The following is a 24,926-nucleotide window of genomic DNA, read 5'->3' as shown; positions in this document are numbered from 1 at the left end:
GGATATAATTTTCTTAGAGACAGGATGATCCAGAGTCAAAGAAAGCAGAGAAGGATTTAACTCTTCTTATTGCAATAGAACCTTTAATCAATGTAAAGAAGAACAAAGGTTTGATTTTTCCTTTGGAAAACTACCGAGAAGAACAGTCAGCGTTGTACATTAAAAGAACTGCTTTTCATGGTGAGTATTTATTTGCCTTTTTGAATAATTAGTATAATTTTATCTGATAAAATATGCTCTTTATGGGTGAGGTGAGAGAATGTTCAAGGTAGTGGGAGCAGGAAGTGCACAGGTCCTGAGGTGAGCACGTGCTTGGTTGTTGAGGGAACAGCAAGGAGACATGTATGAGTGGAGTGCACTGGTGGTGATCATAGAATCTGAGAATGTGGAGGAGGTGAAGTCAGAGAAATAGCCGGGCGCCAGATCTTGCAGGATTCTAGATATCATGTGTGTCATTTTTGTACAATTGCTGTTTCTGTGCCTTTTCTATTTGAAATTTTGTAATTGATTTTTTTTGGTTTCATTTTCCTCTACTTTATGAATTGAGAATCTTGTATGAAGACTTATGGATATTCAGAAGACATTTTCTATTTAGCAGCAACCTTGTATTCCTGTGTCTGCACCTCTCCCCAGGTGAAATAACAATGTTGGATAATTTTTAAATGGATCGAAAGAGGCTATTGTACCTCATTTATAGTCTGATTTAAAATATCACAAGAATTGCATCTTGCCAAAATTCTATATTTTGTAATCATCAGAATAAGAGATTGAGTTATATCCTGACTTGTAATTTTAAGTCTCTCTTTATTATTGTCATCATTTTGGGTCTCAGTCTTACTTTTTGGGAAATTTCTAGGCTAGCTATATTTCTAATAAAGAAATGAGGCAGTGGTTTTAATGAAGAGTTAATATTCTTAATGAAATACTGCTTTTAGTCCATAAGTACAAAGTCTGTTTATTATTTGAAGTCCCTTTGCACACAATGGCCAGTATTTAGCAGTGACTTTTTTTGTGGGTATGAATGTTTAAGTAAAACTAATATAGCACTGGTTTTAAAACTGAATGCCAGGGATCCCCAGTTTTCTCTGAGGTTCCTCAGGAGCCCAGATTTCATAGTAACACCCTAATCTGTTTTTATTAGTTGAGGTTCTGATAGAATTTCATTTGAAAGTTTGATTTTACTGTTATAAAGAAGTTTGAAAACCACAATTATAGAACACTGTGTATTAACTTTTGTTCAAATAAGTAACACATAGTAAGGGATTTGAGACGTTCTACTGTTATAGTATTTTCTATTTCTTCTGGGTTTATTCAATTATGTTATAATATGTGACAGTTATTTAATTTTTGAAAGAAAAGTATTTGGTAGCAAATATAATGATTATAGTGGGAGAACTAAACCAAAAAATTTCAATCAAGGCTGAAAAGAGCAAGGAATTTTCAGCTATCTGCTTTTAAAAAAATCATGCATGTCTTAATTTAGTTCAGTTCAATTCAAGAAACATTTATTCATCTCTGTTATGTTCCCAAACACTGTACTAAGGTGCTACATATACAAATTAAATCCTAGAGGTGCTCCAAAGGAGCTTAAAGTTTCATGTTATAATCATAAACTCGTTACCTTTCTAGATCAGATATAATGAGTAACTTTACATTTCTTTTGAAAAAAGCCAAGTAATTCATTCTGGGTCATCTATTGACACCAATGTGACATTCTGTTTAGTTTCTTCAAGTCTCTTATCCCTGGTCTGTTTAGTTTCTTCATGTCTCTTATCCCTGGTTTATATCCTTTCCCAGCTTCTATTCCCTCTCCCCTTGCTAGTTCAACCCTCCTCCCTGCCCCATTCTTTATTATTACAATACAGATTTTAAAAAAAATTTTTATTGGGGAATATTGGGGAATAGTGTATTTCTCCAGGGCCCATCAGCTCCAAGTTGTTGTCCTTCAATCTAGTTGTAGGGGGTGCAGCTCAGCTCCAAGTCCAGTAACCGTTTTCCATCTTTAGTTGCAGGGGGCACAGCCCACCATCCCATGTAGGAATTGAACCGACAACCTTGCTATTGAGAGCTGGCGCTCTAACCAACTGAGCCATCCGGCTGCCCTATGATACAGAAATTTTAAAAAGAATATAAACATTTCAGATTTGGATAGAACTAATTGGTTTACATACTTGCCAAAAAATGTTTGAAACTTCTTCTTAGAGAGCCAGAAGTAGCCTAGAGCGTTTGTTAAGAGTAAGGTCTCTGGAGTTAGACTTCATGGGTCTGAATCCTGGATCTGCTATTTTCTGTCATTTCATCTTGGGGAAAAAACAATCATCTTGTGCTTCAGCTTGCTCATCTGTAAAGTGGGGATGACAGTAACAGTAAAGTGGGGTTGATGAGATAGTACTCCTCTCATAGGTTGTTATGAGGGTGAAATGATTTGGTGTATGTCTTTGTCTGTTCAGGTTGCTGTAACAAAAATGCCACTGGGTGACTTCAACAACAAACATTTATTTCTTACAGTTGTGGAGGCTGAGAAATCCAAGATCAAGGCACTGGCAGATTTGGTGTCCGGTCTGGGCTCGCCTCCTGGTATATAAATAGCTGTCTTCTTGCTGTGTCCTCATTTGATGAAAAGACAGCGAGAGACTCTGGGGGTCCTTTTTATAAGGGCACTAATCCCATTCATGAAGACTTCACCTTTATGCCTAATTAACCGCTAAAGTGCCCAGCTCCTAATGGGATCATGATGGGAGTTAAGATTTCAGCATAGGAATTTGAAGACACAAATATTCAGTCCACTCTGGGTGGTGAACACACAATGGGATTTATAGATGATGTAATACAGAATTGTACACCTGAAATCTATGTAATTTTACTAACAATTGTCACCCCAATAAATTTAAAAAATAAATTATTAAAAAAACCCCCAAAAAACAAACAAACAAATATTCAGTCCATTGCAGTATATACCAGGGATGCCAAAAAAATGTATACAAGTGGCAACTTTGGTCAATGTTGCTCAAGCAGTAGTTCGCTGTAATCAGAAGTGTCTGGACACTGATGGTAACCACTTTGAGCACCGCTTGTAACTGCAGAAGTCAAACGTGACTTGTATTCATCTTTTGTTATTGGTATATATTGAGTATTACAATTTTAATAGTTTTTTCCTTTCTTTAAATGTGTATACATTTTTTTGGTACGCTCTGTATAAAGCTCTTAGAATGTTGCCTGGCACACATTAAATGTTATATATCTATATGTCTTATTATTCTTATCAATTTACTTTGCCACTTTTATTTTCAGGAAGTTCAGCCTGATAAAGAAATCGTGGTGGATGTGATAATGTTCCTATGGCAGAAATGTAAATTAGGAATTCAGCGGATCAATATACCTAGAAATGACTATACAAAATTCATCCAGAAAATCAGTACTAATAAAGTATTGCTTTTTGTTTCCTTTCACATGTTTTTTTGTTATTATTAATTTAAATTGTGATACACATTTCAAATCTAAATTTTCCCTATTTATCCGTCTACATAGCTACTGTTTTCTAAAATGTATTGCTGAGTGAGCTTTTAAGTATACTCCCTGTACATCTGCCCCAATTTAGTTTTGGGGAGTGGGGAGTTGTTTCAGGTTTCCAAGGAAGGAATATAGTGTGTCTAAAGTCACATGAGCTTGGATAAACTTTTAAGAAGATTAATATTAGAAAATACAAATAAATAAGGAATTTAAGGGCTTTTTTCTGCAATGATACATTTAGACGATTTTAAAGAGCTACTTCATGGGAAGGAAAAAGTTGAGTAGGAGAATATTATAATCCGGAAACTTAGGAGAAAATATTTTAGCAACAACACAGTCTCCTGTGATGCCGAGGCCCCCTAAGATTTGCTACGTTAGGATTCATGGGCATGATTTTGTCATGTACTCTGATGAAGTAATGATGTGTGTGTATAAATATTGTTTTCTTATCTTAGCTCCCAAAGTGTGATGGCTAATTTTATGTGCTAAGCTTTGGGGATATAGGCATGAAAGACAGTGTTTGAGGCACCTATCTTGGAACCTGAAACACCTTCCCCCTCACTATTTTGGAGGACTTTGATAGTGAACTTAACAGCCCCTTTTAGAAAGGGGAATGAGAATTTCAAGGATAGTCTTGACTGATGTACAAAATCTTCACTGATATTTAAAAATAACGTGATAAATTTTCCATTATGGCTATAGACGTGCAGATCATGAGCTTAAGTGAATCTTCTCTATGAATTTACATAAACATACTGATTATTAAATATAATTGGACCATTGAACTTTATACCATTTATAATTAAGATGCACTAATAAGGCGGGGGTACCTGTATAACCTTTTCATATGATTAGAAGATGGTGATTTTAAAGAAGTACTGTTTTGAACAATGTGACTTTCTACAATGTAATATATTTTAATTTGATTTTGCTTTGTACTTTCTCTTTTTAGTGGTTTTATCTTCTGTGGCAGATAAATGAAGTAATTCACTGCTGTGAAATGGAAGACATTGACATTGTGGTGGTGGCAGAGGTCACATTACGATTAAGTGAAATACTGGAGTCTTTAGGAAACCCAAGAAGAAAATTTAAAAAATCTCTAGGTAAAATATTGAATGAAAAAGGATGAGATTATATGTTTCATATAATATACATATATGTATATGTATATATATATATATATATATATATATATATATATATATATATATACATACACAGACATACACATACACACATGAATATGTAAGTTTCAAGTGGCATACAGGATAACTTCTGTTAATGGAAACTAGGTATTTCAGTATTGTGATTCATTGATGACTTACAATCAGAGATTAGAAATAATATAGGTTTAACCAAGTGGATTTTAAAAAAAGGTTATGTGCTTTTTGAGTCAATGGCAGATGAAACTCTGTCTGCTCATGTATTTCCCTTCTCCGTTCCTCGTCACCACCTACTCACCCCCTCCCCCATCCTTCCTTTTTTTCTGTGCTTTCCTCCTTTCACTCCCTTTGTACTTCCTTCTCTTCCGTTTCATGATAGAGTGTATGTTTCTGGAAGAAAGAGAGCATGTTTTGATCACCGTTATATTCTTGGCTCTTCGCAGATTCCCAGCTCTCCTGAGCCTGTGTGGTGAGCATGGCTTTGCAGATGGAGTGTTAGAGCCATGGGTCTCAAACTCTGATTGGTACAAGCATCACCTGGAAACTTGTTAAAAATACAAGTCCCAGGCCCTATTCAACTTCAGCTAGCCTGGGTCCTTCTAGTCTTTATTAGCTTACCAGGAGATTTTGATATGCACCAAGTTTGAGAACCATTGGTTAGAGATGCCTGGTTTTATCTTACATAATCAATGGCCTGAAGTCATAGTCTTTGAAATGTTTTGTCTTTAGGTGCTTTTACCTTTTTAAAAACTTGTATTATGCAGAATTTCAAATGTAAAGTAGAGAGATGAAATAAATCACTCTGTAGACATCATCCAGTACTAATAATTATCAACATCTTGTCAATCTTACTTCATCTCTCCCTGAAACACTTTCTTTTTTCCTGAAATGTTTTAAAGCAAACATCATGTCAGTTAACCAGCAAATATTTAAGTGTTTTGTGTGTGTGTGTGTGTGTAGTGTGTGTGTGTAGTGTGTGTGTGTCTGTCTCTGTCTGTTGATTTAATATGTATATATTTTATAATATAAAATTATTATTAGTATACCTTACATAATTAGTGAAAATTTCTATGTCTCTGATTGTAGTAAAAATGTCTTCAGTTGGTTTGTTTCAATCAAGATCCAAATGAGCCCGCACATTTTATTTCTTACATTTCTGTTCAATCTCCTTTTCTAATCTATAACAATTCCTTGTCTCCTTTACCCCTTTGTAAGCTTTTTATTTTTTGAAGAAATTGAGTCATTACGCTGTAGGATTTCCCACATTCTGAATTTGGTTATTTGCACGCTTGTGGTGTTGATGAATTTGTTTCTCTATCTGGTAGTTAGATCTGGAGGCTTGCTTAGGTTCAAGTGATACCGTGTACAAAAGAATTCTTATCGATATCTTATTTTTTTGGCAAGATAGTTCATGGGTGGTGCTATTTACCCCTATTGCATTGAATCAGGAGGCATATAATGCCTGGTTGTCCCACTTTTTGTGATGTAAATATTTATCAGTGAATTCAGGTGTTGTTAGCCTGACCTTTTTCCTAGGTTGGTTTCCCCAGAAGTAGACTTTGAGACCAGGAGGTGAGTGAAATAATTTACCTGGGATATCATCCGGGGAATCACTGTGGTGGAGTAGAGAAGTGAGAAGAGAAGGAAAAGAAACATATACGAAGTGCAGTAAGTTAGTGAGAAAGCTAGGTGAGTTCAGGACTTATTCCCATGAGAGACCCCTCGGAGACTGTATAGAACATGCCTCAGAGAGCTAGGAGGTTAAGATATTTATACAACTTTTACATGTCATTGGTTGAAGGCTACTGGAGGGAGTGGGGATACGAAGCCAAAAGGGGCTTCAAAATTTACCATTCCTTCCACATTTATTATATTGAGTTCTTTAATGAAGAACTTACTTCCCTAGCTATTTGGTTACTTTGGCTATTTTTGATTAAGTGGTAGACATTATATTTGCTAAATATTTTATAGAAATAATTTGAGGCCTTAGATGATGTTATCTTCTTCCAAAGAAGATTCATACTTGTTTGTACTAGATACACAGAGGCACTACTACTCCAGGGTTCCGTTATTCCAATGTGAGAGATTAAGATAAGTTGAAACTCTCTCACTGAAGATGCTCTCTCTTTGAAGATCTATTTTCAGTTTACCCTAACTCCTGGGATGCAGCTCCTGGCTTCTCACCCTTGGTGGGCCCTGGATACCAATCCCTGTTGCTTTAGCCCTTCAAAGCTGTCAAAATTACCACTCAGTTTCTCAGCTTCCCTCTCCAGAGTTGACAGAAGTCCCCAGTGGGAAAAGTATCTCTAATACTTTTCTGTACTAGAGATTCTGTACTCCCTGGACTGTCTTCCCAAGATCCTGGCCCTATATTGATTTTTTCATTATCTCTTGGCTTGCAAATGAAACAAAACTGTACTTTCCAGTTTTTCTAGTCTCTAGCCAGGGTAATTTTTCCAATTACCTATCAAAAGGTAAAAGGCCCAATGATTACTTTTTAAAAAAGTCTCTTTCTTACTCAGTTTTATCGTTTTGTTTACTAGTTACTTTTGGGAGACTTTTGTTTTGTTGTGTTTTATACTCTTTGATTATAAATGGACTAAATGCAATCTATTGTATTGATATTTTTGTTAAAATATTTTATTTCTGAAGAACTAATCCATATTGGAGCACAATCCATTTATAAATTTGGAAACTTCTATACTGTATTTATGTAATGAGGGGTTGTCCCCATTTAGATACATAAATTCTTACAATTTTTCCAACAGTTACTCTCATCACCTTTTTAGCATGTTACATGTAAAGTACAAGTCGTTCTTGTATGTTAATGATGGCAATCTGCTTCAAAATGTTTATTAGGCTGTTTATTCAGTAAAACATTGCTTAGTTGAAATTATTGGATAGATTTTAAAATAGGAAACTAGCATTGCCATATAAATATTTATAATTTGTGTTCCTCTAATTCACACCAGCCTTCTGTGATATTTGTCCAAATTCATAAGGCTTCTACATTGCTATTTTCTGAATGCTTTTAAATGGAATTTATGGGAGGAAGACCAAACTCATTACCATATGTTACCTTGTTGATAATCAAGAGTCTTGATTGGGTTTGTTGTATTGCAAGATGCTTTTAAATTAACTTATATAAAGAAAAAATTTAATTATGTGGAAGAAACAATTTGGTATTTAGTCAACTTATAAAATGTTGAATCATTTCTAAAGTCATGGTAATTAAAAAGATAACTAATTTAGTATAACTTTTTTATGATTATGATTCACTGCTATATTTTCATTTTTCTCTTTCTTCCTTTTTTTTCCTCTGGTCCTGCCTTCTTTCTCTTGTTTCTTCATCTCTCCTACTCTCTCCTCCTCCTCTTCCTACTTTCCCTCTTTTTTTCCTCCTCCTCCCTCTCTCCCTCCCTCCCTCCTTTTCTTCCTCCTCTTCTTCCTTCTTCCTTCTTCCTTCTTCCCTCTTCCTCTTCCTCTTCCTCTTCCTCTTCCTCTTCCTCTTCCTCTTCTTCTTCTTCTTCTTCTTCTTCTTCTTCTTCTTCTTCTTCTTCTTCGTCTCTCTGTCTTTTTATTCAGAGGCATCTTTAAGAGAAGGGAATGATGAATCCCTTGGGACTCCAAATGGGGGCCTGGAAATTCTTCCAATATTAAAGGTATTGCGAAATATTTTTAAAACTATAGTTAAAGATATGTATTTTAATTTTCAAATAATATTAAATTTGTTAATATATAATGGTTAATTATAGAAATAATTTTTAATATTTAAAATTTGAGAATTTATGGAGCATTCTTCTACCTTTTGCTTTTACTCTAGCAAAAAATCCAATCAGCTTTAAAAATAAGCTAGGTGAAGTATCTTGAAAGAATTTACAGTTATATTGCAATTGATATTTGAATGTGTTGTGATTTATAGACTTATAGAGCAGAGATATCCTATTCAGCATATGCCTGTGACAGATGAAATGAGTTATTACCTGTTTAAAATGCACTTAGAACAGTCTCTGGCACATGGCAAGTTCTCAATGAGTGTTGACTTAAGAATGAAAGGAAGTGATGGAGATAAATGGCCATCTTCTTCTAGATTATGATTTTCTTATAATATTTGAATTATTTCTGTACATCATGGATTGTGTTATATAGATATGAATGAGAGTCTAGGGAACTGCTTAATATATGAAATAAACATTCATTTATGTATGGGCAGGAACTAGAATAGCATTTTACAAACTCTGTCCTATGTGATGCTAGTATTATTCTTTAGGAAAGGATGCGATTGTCAAGTAACTGTGGGTGACTTTGGATTAAACGTGATAGGTTTCTTACTGTAAGACTTCTCAGAGGTATTAATTTACTTATGAATACTGTGGTTTTCCAAAAAGGAGATACAGAATTCCCATATGTTCTATGGGGTTTATTGAGAATAAAACCCATGTTATGCTCTATAGAATACTTACTTAGGACACGGACTGCAGTAAAGATACTTTTTTAGAGAGGAAGCCAGAGATCTATAGTGTAGTTTGCTTGATTAGTAAAAAAAAAAAAAAACCTGTAATTTTAAATATTGTATTAATATTAGAGGACATTTCAAGGTACAAAAATAAAGAAAAAATGTAATTTAACTATATAGACCTAAATGTTAGCATTTAAAAATATCCTTTCCTACTCTTTCTTAAAAACATAATAGCTATCTAATGTTTTTTTCTTAACATTGTTTCATCAGTACTTTTCCTGTTGCTAAATGCTGATTATCATGATTACTATATTTTTTCTGAAAAATCGATTGGAACGCTAGAACATAAAATTTTAAAGATGACTATAATGAAGACCCATTTCTCTATATACTAGCTTAAGGAAACAAAGCATTTCTAGTACTAGTACAGTTGAAATTCATCTCCTTCACTAACCCCTCCTGATCACATTGCCACCCCCCAACTCCCTCCGCTAGGAGTAACTGCTATTGCAAATACAGTGATTTTAAATTCCAGGCATTTTAATATTGTACTGTTATTATATATGTGTGTATTCTTGGGCAGTAGAGAGAATTGTTTTTAAAATTATACGAGTAGTGTCACACTGTGTACATTCTTCTGCAGCTTGCTTTCCATCTTAGTGTTGTGTTTATGAGAGTCCCTGGGGTTGTTTTGTGTACTCATAGTGTTCATTTTCACTAGTACATCCAAGTGGCTCAAAGTCTCACATTAAGAGGATTTGAAGTCATGTGTGTTGCCTTCGAAATCCAGGCATTTAGCCACTAAGCTATGATGGTTCTTCATTGTAAAAAAGTGTCTTCAGGATATTTGTATAAAAGATATTTTTCTAATGCACAAGAAATACAAGTCCTAAGAAACTGGGTACCAATCTAATATGAATGTCCTGGAAGACTGGGGGTCCTTCTGAAATTACTTTTTCAAATGAATGTTCATGTTGTAATTGTAGGTGTCAGGGAATGCAATTTTTGAGTTCTTCACGCTATATTGTGTCTTCTAAAGAGAGCAAGAGTTAAGAAATCTGAAATTGAAAACAGAGTGTTTGACCTGCATAAGACATTGAGGAGGCATCATAACCATGTGCCAGTGGTTTTTTTCGGGCATTATTTATGATGCTTGGCAAATATGCAGCTTCCTGTTTCCCATTTTAGAAATATTGAATCATAATTTCAGGTGTGAGCCTCTTTAAAGTGCCCCAGGTAGACTTTTAGGAGACAAGAATTTGAGAGTCACTGGCTTAATGGGCTGGCACTTATTTTCTGAGGCTTCATCGGCAGGGATAGGAAACTAGTGAAAGTTTCAAAGTGCTAGGTTTTGGCTTGTGATGGAAAATTTCTGGCAACTAAAGCCACTAAATGGAATGGCAATTTTCCCATAACAAGGAAACTGGAGACCATTTATGAACAGTTGCTACTATTATTTAAATTGGAAAAATGCACACTTTCCTCGACATAATTTACTCTCTCTTGATGGGGAATTGTCAAAATGATTATACAAGTCTGTGATAACAAGAATGTAGATGGCGTCCCCTAAAATTGTGCAGTGCACAACCTTCCTTGCTGTATTGGGGCATACAGTAGATGTAGCGGAGGTGATTTACTGATGTGGCCTAATGACACAGCAGTTAGTGTTGGGAGACCTGGCATTGATTCCTGACTCTCTGGTATTGGCAACTTGTGTGACCTTGAATGAATAACATCATCTGTTTTAATGTTAGTGTCCTCATCTGTAAAATTATGACAATAGTGTCTATTCTACTGGTACTGTTTACGTGATACAGTTTAGATGAGATATTGGTAACATTGGGAAAAGCAGTACCTGGCACATGCTAGCTATTCAGTGTTTCTCTTATGTTTCATATAGAGCCCTGAATCTCAACCTAGGGTCTCAGATCCATGTGGAGGGGAGTGAAGTGGGGAGGAGTGATAATTTATTGTAAGGACAGTCCGGAATCCGTACACTTACCTAGCAATCTGTTAGGTGAGATTAATTATATATCTTGCATATAGACATGCAATTATTTAAAAAATATGAGGTGCTGTTTTGATTACATAAAAACATTAGCAAGTTTTACTGAATTTGTAACAGCTATTTTTCAACAAATGGGTTATAAAATTATAACCACTAATGAATATGTACCTCATAGGACTATGGAAATTAAAAAGATTAATTTATGGAAAGCAGTTAGCCCAGTACCTGGAACATGTTTTCATTAAATATTAGCTGTGATGGTGAAGATGATAATAATAAAGATGGTGGTGGTGATTGATGACAATGACAGAATGTGAGTGTGTAGGGAGTCTTTGAAATTTTTTGATATTAAAAGGTATCCTTAGAGATTTTTGTTTCTGGAAAAGCAGTAAACTAGATGATCTGAAAAACCTCTTGCTACAAAACACTTAGAAATTTTGGACAGAATCGAACAAATATGCTCAGGCACATTGCAGAGTTCACAAGAAAGTAAGGTAAATCCCAGGGGCCAAAACAGAAAGGGGAACTGAAAACCAGAGTGGTAAGTTTATGGGTAGATAGATGCTGCAGTAGGTTGGTGGGCTCAGTTACAAAGATGCTTGAAGTAACAGCTATTTGGGGACAGGAGCGGAGGCACATGAAAGATGGGGGCTTGGAACTGAGAAGCACACGTAAAGTTAGAACCTACAAATGACTACATCTGAGAAAAAGGTAGACAAGGAAAAAAATCTGCCTATTTGTGTAGGAAGGTATCTCAATGGGCCCTGAGAAGAGGAGTGGATGGAAGGAGGTCTCTCTTCCTAATGATATGTAATCTTGGGCCTGCCCTCATGTAGGTCTGTCATTTGAATTTACACTACTTGAGGTGCTGAAAAACCTCTCTAAGCCTGTGATTCTTATATCTCCATTAAAGAGGGGGGGGGGGAAATATATGTTATGTATCTTGACTGGATATAGGTAATCAGATTGTGTACATTCCAGGAATACAAGGATGTATTAACATTAGAAAATCTATACTGCAACATGCCATATTAGCAGATGAAAGGGAAACCATATGACCACCTCACTAGATAAAGAGATATAGTAAGGGCATTTGACCAATTCACAACTGTCTTTTTAAAAGGTAACTCTTAACAAGTTAGGAATAGAAGAGAATTTCTGTAACCCATTAAGGGTATCCCCCAGAGACCTTGAATAAGTGTTACACCTATGGTAAAGAATTAAAAGCAGTCCCTTTACACTGATGTACCAACATAAGAATATCTGTCATTCTTCTATTTAGCATGTCCCTAGAGGTCTTAGAATACTGAGTGAAAAAAGAAAGCAGAAAAAAGGTGTAAGAACTGTAAAGTATCAACCTTGTATTTATTCACAGCCAGGTACAGCACACTGCATATTTTTAGTGATAGCAATCTAAATGTCCAGCAGAAGAATATGGATAAGTAAATTGTGACACATTTCTTATTGTAGCAACAATTCACTGTAGCTGTGAAAATGAATGGACCAGAGTGGGCTTGGACTAGAATCAGCATTGCATCATTGCCATCCTCTTATTTGCATGATAGGGAGAAAACCTGGAACTACCTTTCCCAGCATCTCATTTCTGGGAGGTTCTAGGTTAGTCTTCTGATGAGGAGCATTTGCATGGATTTGTAAGGCAGAAGGAAAAAGAGAGTTCTTATGCTACAGTGAAGAAGTGAATTTACTAGTCCTGATGGACAGGCTCTTGCAATTCACTTGTTTCAGTGTAATAGACCCTTGAGGTTGTTGTCAGCTGCTTCCTAGATTCTTAGATTCACAGAGGCTTTGCATGCAGGAAAAAAGTCCCAGGCAGCTTTCCTGATCTTTGCTCCCAGGCTTTCCAATGGTGACAGACACCCCTAGCTCTGTGTATTAAGTCCCCTTCTGCTTGGAATATCTAGAGTCATTCTGTGTTCCTAACCAAACCCTCACTGACACATTGAGCTACATACACCAGCATGGAAAATGTTCAACAACATATGGTTGAATGAAAAAAAAAACAAAACTGCAGAATTTTACGAGAGAATTAAAAATATGCAAAGCAATATTGCATATTATTAAGGGACACATACACATGAAGTAAAAGTTTAAAAACGTGGGAAAGAATGGTAAAACCAAATTCAAGGATGATGACTGTCTCTAGGGGCAGAGAAGAATGTCATCATGGACAGGGGGCTTCAACTATATGCATGTATGTGCTTGCTTTGTTTCCTAAAACTGTTCTGGAGGAAATGTGGAATGTTAGAAAGTTTGAGCAAAGCTGGTTGCTCTTTATGTTATTCTATATATTTGTCTCTCTGTAAGAATAATTATGTTAAAAAGGTATTTAATTTTTTAAAAAATCATGGTGTAGACCATTGGATTTGATGGCCTCTAAGTCTAAATTTCTAGCTCAGAGATTCTCAGATTAAAAAAAAAAAATTAACTTTCAAAATAAACTATGTGAAAATGACAAATGAGTAATATATTTAAAATTTGCCTATACGTTTGGTATACTCAGAATGCTGAAAACCATAAAAAAAAAGTTATATATATATATATATATATATATATATATATTTGTGAAAAGTTTAATTTATATTTGAAAACATGATGAAATGTATTTATTATTTTGCCTTTATTCATAGTATTCCATATTTAATCAAAGACAATTACCCTTAGTAAGAAACAACATTGTTGACATTGGAAAGGCTATTTAAATTTATTATTTGGTTTTGAATTATTGTTGAAAGAAGTTTAGAAATGTTTCATATGATTTTCCCTTATTTTTTTTGTTTATAAAATCACTTTAGAAAAAACCCTTGGAACAGTTATATTTGGCTTACGAACTTCTTGACAAAGCAATTGATAGAATAAATTTCAATTGCATGTTAACTACTTTGCCAAATGGATCATCAGTGATTGATCATTGCCATGCCAAGGTGAGAATGGGAAACTCTAACATTAGATTTAAATTTTACTTAAGTAGGATGAGGGCTGGCTTGCAAGTAGATAAGTAAAGCATGATTTGTGGTGGCTTCCCTCTCATAAGCCAGAAATATATTCATTCCCCTCTTCCCAGAAGAAATGGAGAAGAGTGAGGAATCTTTGAATTTGTCACTGAAGATGAATTTTAAAAGCAGATTTATTTGTGTGTGAGCCAGATTGCAACAGGTTGAGAAATGAGCAGAATTTAATAGCTAAGAATAAAATGATAACTTGAGTGATAATAGGATAGAGCTGTTTCTAGTATGTTTTGGTAACTGTATTTATTTTTATATTTTTACTTCAATTCTATCAAAGTACACCCCCGATATAGATGGAGCTGCTTCTAAACCAGTTACACCAAATAGTTTCATGATGGATTTGAATCTTGAACTAATTCAAGCTCAGCACCGAATAGCTGTTTTGCTTCTTGACCAGTTGCAAGGTAGTAATCATCAAAGCAAATAATTTGTTCTAAATCAATTTTAAGACAAGATTAAGTATAGAATCAATTTAATTTGTAAATTATGTTCTTGTTGACTGGGTGTTTTCCAGATAAATTTTATTATTTTTTTCTTCCTTCTCTGATTAATATCAATTGATACCTTTCATTGTTTCTTTATACCTTGCATAACAAATAAATTAGTAAACTTCTAAAAAATTGTTTGTTTGAGCTGTAATAAATTATTGGAATTTTGTTAACTCAAATAAATATTTATTGAGTGCCTACCAAGATCCAGGAACCATATTAGGCTTGGTACAAATAAGGTACCACGTCTACTTTTGAGCTTCTAGATAAGCCAACTATAACAATTGAGGTTACTAAATGTAATAGAAATGGGCTCAGAGTTTTAGTTGTGGGCACACAAAAGATGAGTATCTATATTAATCAACAAAATCAGGTATCACTATCTGGAAGAGGTGATAACTGACCAGAAAGCTGGTAAATATTATATTTATGAAGAAGATGGAAAGGAGGCCATTATTTTGGATAGAGAGAATAACCTTTAGCAAGGTGGAAGCAAACGTATGGTGAAATTAGGAGCTACTGAAATTCTTTTACGGCTGGAGTAAAGAGTGTATGTGGGGGAATGACACAGAGAAGACTGCAGAGAAGACTGCAGGTAGATCTGGAAGGCTAAAAGGTTTATATTTTTTCCTGTGAGCTAATGAAAAACGGAAAAAGACATCTCTGACAGCAGTCTCAGAGGACAGATGAGTTGGATCTAAGTTGTTCTTGCCTTATTATTAGGTAAAGAGGTCAAAACATTTTAACAAAAGGTGCTAGTAGGAATACAAATAACATGTTTACTTGAGTCTCAAGATTTAATATCATTAGGTCTAAAAACTACTCTGTTTGAGGTTAAATTTTGATAAAGCCAAATTACTCTTGACATGAGTATATAGCCAATATTCATAGTATAACTAGCAATTTTCCATTTTAAGCTACTGAGTAATTACAGAATAGAACTAAGTGTTCTGATCCAATATGACCTCTGATCTCCGTCTAAAGCATTCAGATGTCATACCATATATACAGCTAGATAGATTTACTCAGATGGCTGATTGATTAATTAATTTCTGAGTGTACACTTTCTCCCCAGCTTTATTAAGATATAATTGATATACAACATGTGTAAGTTTAAGGTATACAATGTGTTGATTTGATACATTCATTTATTGCAAAATGATGACCACCATAGAGTTAGCTAAAACCTCCATCACGTCACATAATTACCTTTTTTTATGTTGAGAAAATTTAGATCTCTTTCAGCAACTTTCAAGTGTATAAAACAGTGTTGTTAACTATAGTCACCATACCGTACGTTAGATCCCCAGAACTCACTCATCTTACAACTGGAAGTTTGCACCCTTTGACCAACATCTCCCCATTTCCTCTGCACTCCCAGTTCCTGGTAAAACTACCACTGTACAGTTTCTGAGTTCAGCTTTTTAAAATTCCACATACAAGTGATACCGTACAGTATTTGTCTCTCTCTCTCTGTGACTTATTTCACTTAGCATAATGCCCTCAAGTTTCATCCATGTTATTGCAAATGGCAAGATTTCCTTCTTTCTCATGGCTAAATAATATTCCTTTGTGTATATACTACATCTTCCTTATCCATTTTTTATTGGCAGACACTTAGGTTGTTTCATATCTTGGCTATTGTGAATACTGTTGCAATGAACATAGGAGTACAGATATCTCTTCAAGATTTTGCTTTCATTTCCATTGGTGACATACCCAAAAGTGGGATTGCTGGATCATATGACAATTCTATTTTTTAATTTTTTAAGGAACTTCTATACTTTTTCCATAGAACCAATTTACACTCTCAACAGTGCACAAGGGTTCCCTTTTCTCCACATCCTCACCAACACTTATCTCTTGTCTTTTTGATATCTACTGTAACAAGTATCAGATGATATCTCATTGTGGTTTTGATTAGCATTTCCCTGATGATTAGTGATACTGAGTCCCTTTTCACGTGTCTGTTGACCATCTGTATATCTCTGGAAACATGTCTATTCAGTTCCTCTGCCCATTTTTAAATTTGGATTTTTTTTTTTTTTTTTACTATTGAGTTGTATGAGTATGTTATGTATTGGATATTAACTCCTTATCCAATGCATGATTTGCAAATATTTTCTCCTGTTCTATAGGTTCCCTTTTAATTTTGTTGATTGTTTCTTTTGCTATAAAGAAGCTTTTTAGTTTGACATAGTCCCACTTATTAATTTTTTCTTTTTTGCTTATGCTTTTGCTGTCAGATAACAAAACAAAACAAACAAAACAAAAAACAAAACAATAACAACAACAACAAACCAAATCAAAACACATGCACAAAACTGTTGCCAAGAGCAATGTCAAGGAGTTTTTCTCCCTATGTTTTCTCCTAGGAGTTTTACGGTTTCAGTTCTTATGTTTAAGTCTTTAATCCATTTGCGTTAGTTTTTGTGAGTGGTGTGAGATGGGGTCCAATTTCATTCTTTTGAATATGGATATCCAGTTTTCCCAACATCATTTTTTGACTGTCTTTTCCCCATCAAGTAGTCTTGGCACCATTGTCAAATATTAATTGAATGTATGTGCATGGGTCTATTTCTGGTTTCTTGATTCTGTTCCATTGTTCTCTGTGTCTATTTTCTTGCCATTGTCATACTGTTTTGATTACTATAGCTTTGTAGTATAGTTTAAAGTAGGCAGTGTGATGCCTCCAACATTGTTCTCCTTTCTCAGGTACTTTTGTCTATAAATGGATGTTGAATTTTGTTGTTTTAGCAGGAGGTAAGGGACAAAAACGAGGGACATCTTATGCTGCCATGATGCTGACATCACTCACATGTCATATTCTCCTTTAATCTAGAATAATTCCTGTAACTTTTTTTTTTCTTTTATGATATATTTTTGAAGATATGTTTCTTGAACATCCCACAATCTAAGTTTTCCTGACAGTTTCCTCATGGTTATGTAGGTGGTGTTTTGTACATTCAATTGTATCTTATTAGGCAGCACATGTTATCCATTTGTCCTATCATTGGTGAGGTAAAGTAAAATGCTATTATTTTGTTAAGGTGGTATCTGCCTAAAAGTATCTTTTCCTCTATATAGTGAAAAAAAAATAATTGGTACTATCAGATGATGCTTTGAAATGGAATGAATGTCTTATTCCCCAACAGATTTTCTCACCCAATGGTTTTGGCATCTAATGGCGATCCTTCTGGAATGAATTATTGCAATGACTGTACACGGTGATTTTCTGATTGAACTATTTCTGCTACATTTATTTGGTGATACCCTTTTGTAAAAAAGAACTGTCCCTACTTTTCCCCTTTTAATTTTTAAGTTATACTGTGGACTTTTTTTTTTTAATTAAATCTTTTAAAATTAGTTGCTATCATTGTTCTTTCTGATGCTCAAAGTCACACGTTTTGCCAATGGGAGGCCTCAAACTGGATCCTGTGTTTTTTTGATATGTCCCCATTATTCTCTGAGCAATTTGTTGCTTTCTGCACAACAAAATGTTCTAGACCTACCTATGCTTTATCTACCCCGGACCTAGAATCAATCATTTTTCTAAGGACCCCTGGTTCCTTTTGGTAGGAAATAATATTTAGAAACTAAAGTCTTTGAGCTAGGAGTGCTCATTGTTGTTGGAATGTCAACTAGCTTCTTTTTGTCAATAGAGAGAATAATATATACTTATTTACATGGTAAGTTCTTTCTGATATTGCCAATTCAAGTCCAACACTTCGAGAATCCAAAGTTCTGCATTTCCTTTTTTATTTCCCGTCTCTCATGTTGAGAACTCTGGCTCCCAACAATAAGAATGTAATGTCATTTGCTTTGTCCCACCATATTAACAAAACACTTTCAAAATTATTATACCAATACCGCAAACCTAATAAGTAACAGCAAACCTAACAAGTAAATTCAAGATTTCTTTCTGGTTCATTTTGTCTTTCGAATATATCACATATCAGAGACTATGTTCGAATTTGCTTGAATTAAATCTTTCTTTTTTTCGTATGGTTATGTCACCAATTTGATATACACTTAACCACTTGTTTGTATTTGCATTTTTGTTTACGTAACAAAATTTACATTTCCTTTTTTATACTTTTATCCTTTTACAGATTTTATCCTTTTACATTTTATTTTAAACATTTACGTTGTTCCAAAAACTGTTTCTTAAAAAAACCTTCTTGGTGGAGGGAAGCAAATAATAATTAAAATATCTCTGTGTCATATTTATACACTGAAAAAACTTGATAAAGTTTTTTCAGTGTATAAATGAGGTCACTTAGAAGAATGACCTTGAACATTCTTTAGTTTAAAAGGATTTAGATCAGAAATGTATTTAAAAATGTGAATGGCATTTATGTGTCAGGTTTTCTTTAAGAAAACTAGCTCATGATTCTCACTTAGTGGCGGTATTATCTTCTTTGGAGAAATAAGGTTTATTTACTCAGTTACTAACTGGTTTGTTCTCTGTCATCTGTAGATTTTTGAAAGCCAAATGATTCTCACAGTTTTTATCAGAGACCACTTAAAGATATTGATGGTAGACTTGAGCTTAAATTTAAATGGAATATTCGGTTATCATTTCTTTGCATTATCTTTGGGTCTTTTGGATTTTTTTCTCCATTTTATTGAACTACCACCCTAGCACAGATAATCAATTTGTTTTTCCTGTCTTTCTTCACTCTTGTTTGCTGCTGCCAGACTATTATTGCCTAAATACTGCTTTCATCATTCTTATTCAAGAACTTCACAATGGTTGCCTGTCGATGACAGTGGCATTAAATATGACTTATCTTTATTGGGCATTCACGGTTTTCTTACAATCTCATCCTTCTTATCTCCAATAATTATAGTCATGAGAACTATCACTTACATAGCATTTGTAATACCCTAGGTACTGAGAGAGTGATACATTATATTCTGCTTTGTGTTGCTATCTCCATACAGATAAATTCCCTTATCCTTCATTATTAAAGAAACCTTATATCCTTTAATGGTATCTGTTGGCATCTTTTCATCAATCACCATCCTGTCATGACTGACATGCATTAGCACAAATAATTAAACTTCAATAAAAGGAGCTTATTGAAAAGTTACTATAGGAACCCTCACGTACTTCCAAGGACAGAAACAAAATATTGCCAGGTTTCCTGAGGACTGGACCTGAAAAAAAAAAAAAATCAGTGCAACATTCTCCATCTTTCTGGGTCAGCATACATACCTTTAATCCTTTTCTCCCTTATTAACTTCTCTTTCCTGGCCCACCATGACGGTCAGTTCCAGTTGTACACCGGGGTGTGTCTCACTGCCCACAATCAACTGGCGATAATTTATATGTTAGTTGAAAATCTTGAGAGAGGCTCTCATTTCATTAGCCACAGCTAGAGGAGAGCAGAGGTCTTCACGTGGTACCCAGAGCTCTTGCAGGGGTCATGGATGAAGCAGTGTTGAAATATTTATGAAAAGGGAAAGTGGACAAAAGTAGGTTGGATTCTATTTATCAATCTTCAAGATTTTACTTAAGATAAAATAGAAAACATATTTTTATAATTTGAAAATTCATATTCCTCAGGTAAACTGTGGCAAATACAAGAAGATTAAACAATAAAACCACATTATAGTAGATTAATTTGAATTTTTACCTATTAATGAAAAAAGATAACATGACAGAGGAAGCAATAATTTTACAAATAGTTACTCTTTAATGTTTAGAAAATATTTCCTTTCTTGGACAAAACCTAATTGTAATGGCAATCTCCATCTTCTTTTTCAGTTTTGCAGACTCCAACTGTTAGCAAAAATATATCTACCAAAATTCCAGAAAAGCTAAAACAATCTGGAAGCATTGATTGTTTTACAGGTAATTAAAATTGGGATAGCCTGTCTTTCCAAAAAATTTTAAAGCTAGTTTGTGTTACCCTTTTGGTAAATGTTTCTTTACTTTTTCAGAGTTAAGTGTAATGAATAAAATAAGGAAGAACAAGCTATCCAAAGCGATTTACTTGATGCAGAAAGCTCTTGTAATATTTGAGAAAGATTCAACCTCTACATCTTCACATAACTTTTTGATGGTAACTATATATCATTCCTTCTTTTCGTCTTGACATACAACCTCTGTTAAAGTGAATGATTTATTTTCCTTTGCTAATAATAATGTGTTGCCCTTAACATTAGATTATGAAGCTCAGGTTCACCATATCTGCTCTTCTGAGAAGTGGAACAGCCCTGAGCCAGGGAACTAATCTATATCTCCAGTCCTCAACTCTCCTGAAATGACAGATTCTCTCTTTGTAGGGGAAACTTAACATGGAAAATGAAAGAAAATCAGGAGGATAAATAAGGGAAATTATAGAATTTCAGTTACACTGTGCCAGCATAATGCAATCCTTATTATGGAATTAAAATACTTAAAATCCATTGGCTAAGGTACCTTCTCCCAGATGGACATTGCTAATTTATAGACTAATCATCTTGTTGTTGTCTCATTCTGGTCTGGAAATTGTTCTGTCTTCTTGCTGATTCATTATATGTCATTTTAGAGTTTAAATTCCTGAGGGCAATAACATTTCAAGTTGTGGAATCTTTTTTATTTTTTTGCCCGATGTATCACCCATGAAAGATGGATTGTATTGGCTGAGTAAAGGGCACATTGATGAAGTAGAGAATAATGCTACAAGTAGCCTGGCTGATAGGGAAAGAAAAAAGCAGGTCAAAGCTAAAACAGAGTTAAGGAGCATTTAAGAGAGAAAATTTAGCATATTCATATGCTAAGAATGAAAGCTAGAAAAAAAGAGAGAAATTGAAGATACAAGTGAGTGGTTAATACATAAAGTGGAGTCCTATAGAAGAGGGAAGGGGATGAGATGGAAAGCACAGATAAAGGGATTCATCTTCAGTGGAAGGTTGGCTGCAGAACAGATACCTCATCCTCCAATGTAGAAGGGAAGGAGGAATCAACAAATACAGACTTAATGAAGTCTGTTGGTGTGGATGCAGTGAGTTGAATTGATGCTCTCTTACCTCAGTCATTTGAGAACGTAAAAGGCGAAGATATCTGCCAAGAATAGAGAGTGAGGGTGGATAGTTAGGCTGAGGAGAGAGATGATGATTACAGAGTGGAGAGGAATGGATGAAGGAGGTAAGTCCAAGGTAAAGGACTGACCAGCATGATACAGTTCTAGCTGAGGTTGAAGACCATGAGTTTTTAGGGGGCCTCATCTGCATGGTGGCATGACATTATCCTGGTGTGGTATTTTCATTAACTGTGACAACAGGATATTTGTGACAGCAGGATTTTGTACAGGGTTGGATTTAAAAAAAAAAAAAAAAAAAGAAAGTGTAGGTTTAAAGTTTGCACTAAAAATTGATGCAGATTGAGAGGGAAAGGAAGTAACACCATCAAGACATTTAATAACCTGGTGGCTATGGAGATATAAAGAGATGACATCTCTATGAGGTGTCAGGGACTGGAAAATCAGAATCTGAGAAAGCTAAAGGGACAGGTTTTTGAGGTCAGAAAGTAAGAAGTTAAGATTCCTGATATGGAGCACTTCCTGGTCATCTACTCACCATTGTATCCACCCAACAAATATTTTTGAGTGCCTATGATCCACTCAGGAAATATGCATTGAAAGCTGACTATATGCCTGGTATTATGCTGAGTACAGGGACAAAAATAAACAAAAATCCTTTGTTTATTCAAAAAATATTGATAGATTGCCTTCTTTTTGTGGTCCCTGACTTCAAGATAAACCCAGTCTATGGGAACTGTAGGTAGGTAAGTAGGTAGGTAATTATGGGTCAGTGTTGTAGATGCTTTAATTGCAAGAGTGCCAGGGGAATTTATCAGGGGAGTACCTAACCTGATAGTGGGGAATATTTAAAGAAACATCTAGGACAGGTGACATGAAATTAAATACTGAAAGGTAAGCAGGAGTATCCAGAGAAAGAGGAGGACCAAAAGTGGAAAGGATATTCTAGACAGAGACAACAACACATGCAAAGGTACTGAGGCTAGAAAGCTAGGTCATAGAGTACTAGTCCAATAGGTCATTCAGTGTGTGTGGGGGTGACGGGAGAAGATAGTAAGAGGTGAGACCAAAGAGAAAAGAGAGTCTAGTTCGTAAGAACTCTAAGGATTTTGGATGGACAGGTGCTATCGATGTTCAAGGTGGGAAAGTCTGTTCTGGCAGTATTAGGGAAGATCCTCATTAAATTTCAATTTCCAGCATTTGAATGAAGAAGTTTGATGGTGATGTTGGACAGTCTCAAGGCCAAGTGGAGTCTGATCTTTGTTGGAAGACATCTGACCTTTGTTGGAAGATATTTTTTCAGCAGATGCTCCTGTGGCCACTAGCTACTGTCTAGTGCTTGGGGGACACAGACACTCAGTCCTATTTCTATGGCGCATGAAGCTTATCTTTCTTTTAGAACTGTTTCTCTCAGGACTAATCTCGTGGCCTCTCAGCCTGCAGAGAGTAAAACCTCTGGGGTTTTCTCTTTTGTTTTATTACGACTCAATCTTATTTTTATACTGTCACCATATACTTATTCCAATTAAGTCTCCATCTTCCTACCACTGAGCCTGGGGAACATACTGGAGATGGAGGAAGTGTGAAGTTTTCATGTTCTCCTTGTACATCTTTTCCTTCTATTTCTTAAGTGAAACTATTTTAACCTAAGAAAAATTATAAAAGTAATGTCCTCTGAGGATAAACTCATGGGGTGGTTTCAAGACCCTACTTTTTATGAGGGGAATGCCTTAAGAATTTTCACCAACTAGCAGATGGTGAATATTTGTTTAGAAGTCCTGAAATTTTCTACAGCCACCTCCGCTCCTCAGTGGTAGTTTTTTATCCAAGCGTTAAGGCTTAATGATCAGTCCTCAGGGTACTCTTGTAAACAACGATATTATGGCTCAAATAATTGCCAAACTTTCTTTCCTTAAAGAAGACAAATTTCTTTCCCTTGGCAATCATTTTGTACTGGGGCATATTATGGAATGTTTTACATTATCACAATCTTGTAATAAAATTATCCCCAAATGGGTAACTGATATGTCACCTGATACCATAAAAATGTTTGAAAAGCCTGGGTCTTTTTAGAACTCTTAAATAATTCATAGCCTGTTTTTGCTTTTCCAAAAGTTTCCTGACATTATGGAGCCGGATAATCTCATCAGGTGTCTGTTTCATTACAAATCAATTAAAGGTGGACCAACTTGTTGCCATGAATGAGGGACAAACTTTTCATAACAAATTGTTAGCTTTCCAAACGAGATGACTGGCTTTATTCTTGATTATGGTGATTTATTTTTCCTGTTTTCCTGTCTTGGTTAGTTGAATTCTGGACATCCATGTTGGCTTTGTACACATTGGACCTCAGATTTATTTTAATGCATCGCACCTAGAACCATCTAAGATGTCCATGGTCTCCTACTTCTGACCAAAGAGAGCAATAACCATGTGGCTTACAATCATTGATTGCTCTTAGTAAACTTGAGCCCCCCAGGCCGCCGAACATTCAGCATCACTGCAGGTGGGATTTCTCACTGGGAAGGGGCAGGACTAATCCTACATCCACATGCTAAGTGTTACCAGGCAGGGTTGTAGACTGTTGTTTTTGTTCAGCAGCCATTCCCCCTTCCAAACATCACCATTTGACGAATCTCTTCTTCCCCAGTAGATGCACTGAGGTGGGACTTTTCAGAGACTTTCTTTTCTGCTGGCTGTGAGGAGGACTAGTGAAGCCCACGGGGCCAATGGGTTGCTCCCTTTTTGGAATCTGAATCTTGAGCAGAGGGATAACAAGACTAAAAGTAGTTGGCGTGTATTCATCCTAATGCCTGTATCCTGATCAGACCATGACAGTTGTGTTCTGTGGATGCTGGACTTGCTTTGGTCCAAGTCTAGTTTTCCTGTTGCTTCTGTTGCAAAGAACCCCAACGGATGCATCTAGTTTTCTCCTAATATTATTTGTTAGAACCTAAACAAAACTTACTGTTTTTTTTTGAAACCAGAACTAATGAAGAAGCCCAGGCCACTAGAAGTTCTAATTCCTGCCTTTAATATTTCCTGCATTCATATCTTGCTGTCCCCTAAACACCACTGTAATATTAACTATTTTAGTAATAATTGGATTACTGAGTGTAATTATTTTTCCTGTTTTATAACATTTTAGTCAAATCAATTCTATTTACTGTTTTGGGGAACAATATATGTGAACAATTTTTATTTTTCCAGAGATCTTCTCAGCTCTTATTTTTATTATTAT

The 24,926-nt window shown here is 35.2% G+C and overlaps 1 protein-coding gene across 1 annotated transcript in view; it reads left to right on the top strand.

Moving 5' to 3' along the window:
* The window catches only part of CFAP54 (cilia and flagella associated protein 54), a 252,362-nt gene that overhangs the window by 39,753 nt on the left and 187,683 nt on the right, over positions 1-24,926 (top strand). The window contains exons 11-19 of the mRNA XM_019732067.3: positions 18-180; positions 548-633; positions 3,292-3,426; positions 4,463-4,613; positions 8,259-8,335; positions 13,954-14,082; positions 14,444-14,570; positions 20,428-20,514; positions 20,604-20,725. Coding sequence (XP_019587626.3) covers positions 18-180; positions 548-633; positions 3,292-3,426; positions 4,463-4,613; positions 8,259-8,335; positions 13,954-14,082; positions 14,444-14,570; positions 20,428-20,514; positions 20,604-20,725 — 1,077 coding nt within the window. The remainder of the gene's footprint in view (positions 1-17; positions 181-547; positions 634-3,291; positions 3,427-4,462; positions 4,614-8,258; positions 8,336-13,953; positions 14,083-14,443; positions 14,571-20,427; positions 20,515-20,603; positions 20,726-24,926) is intronic.

The sequence above is a fragment of the Rhinolophus sinicus genome, chromosome 1, assembly GCF_057876585.1.
Source record: "Rhinolophus sinicus isolate RSI-liver-muscle chromosome 1, RSI-T2T, whole genome shotgun sequence".
NCBI classification, from domain to species: domain Eukaryota; kingdom Metazoa; phylum Chordata; class Mammalia; order Chiroptera; family Rhinolophidae; genus Rhinolophus; species Rhinolophus sinicus.
The sequence above is the reverse complement of the archived record's forward strand: the minus strand, read 5'-3'. Positions and strand labels throughout refer to the sequence as shown.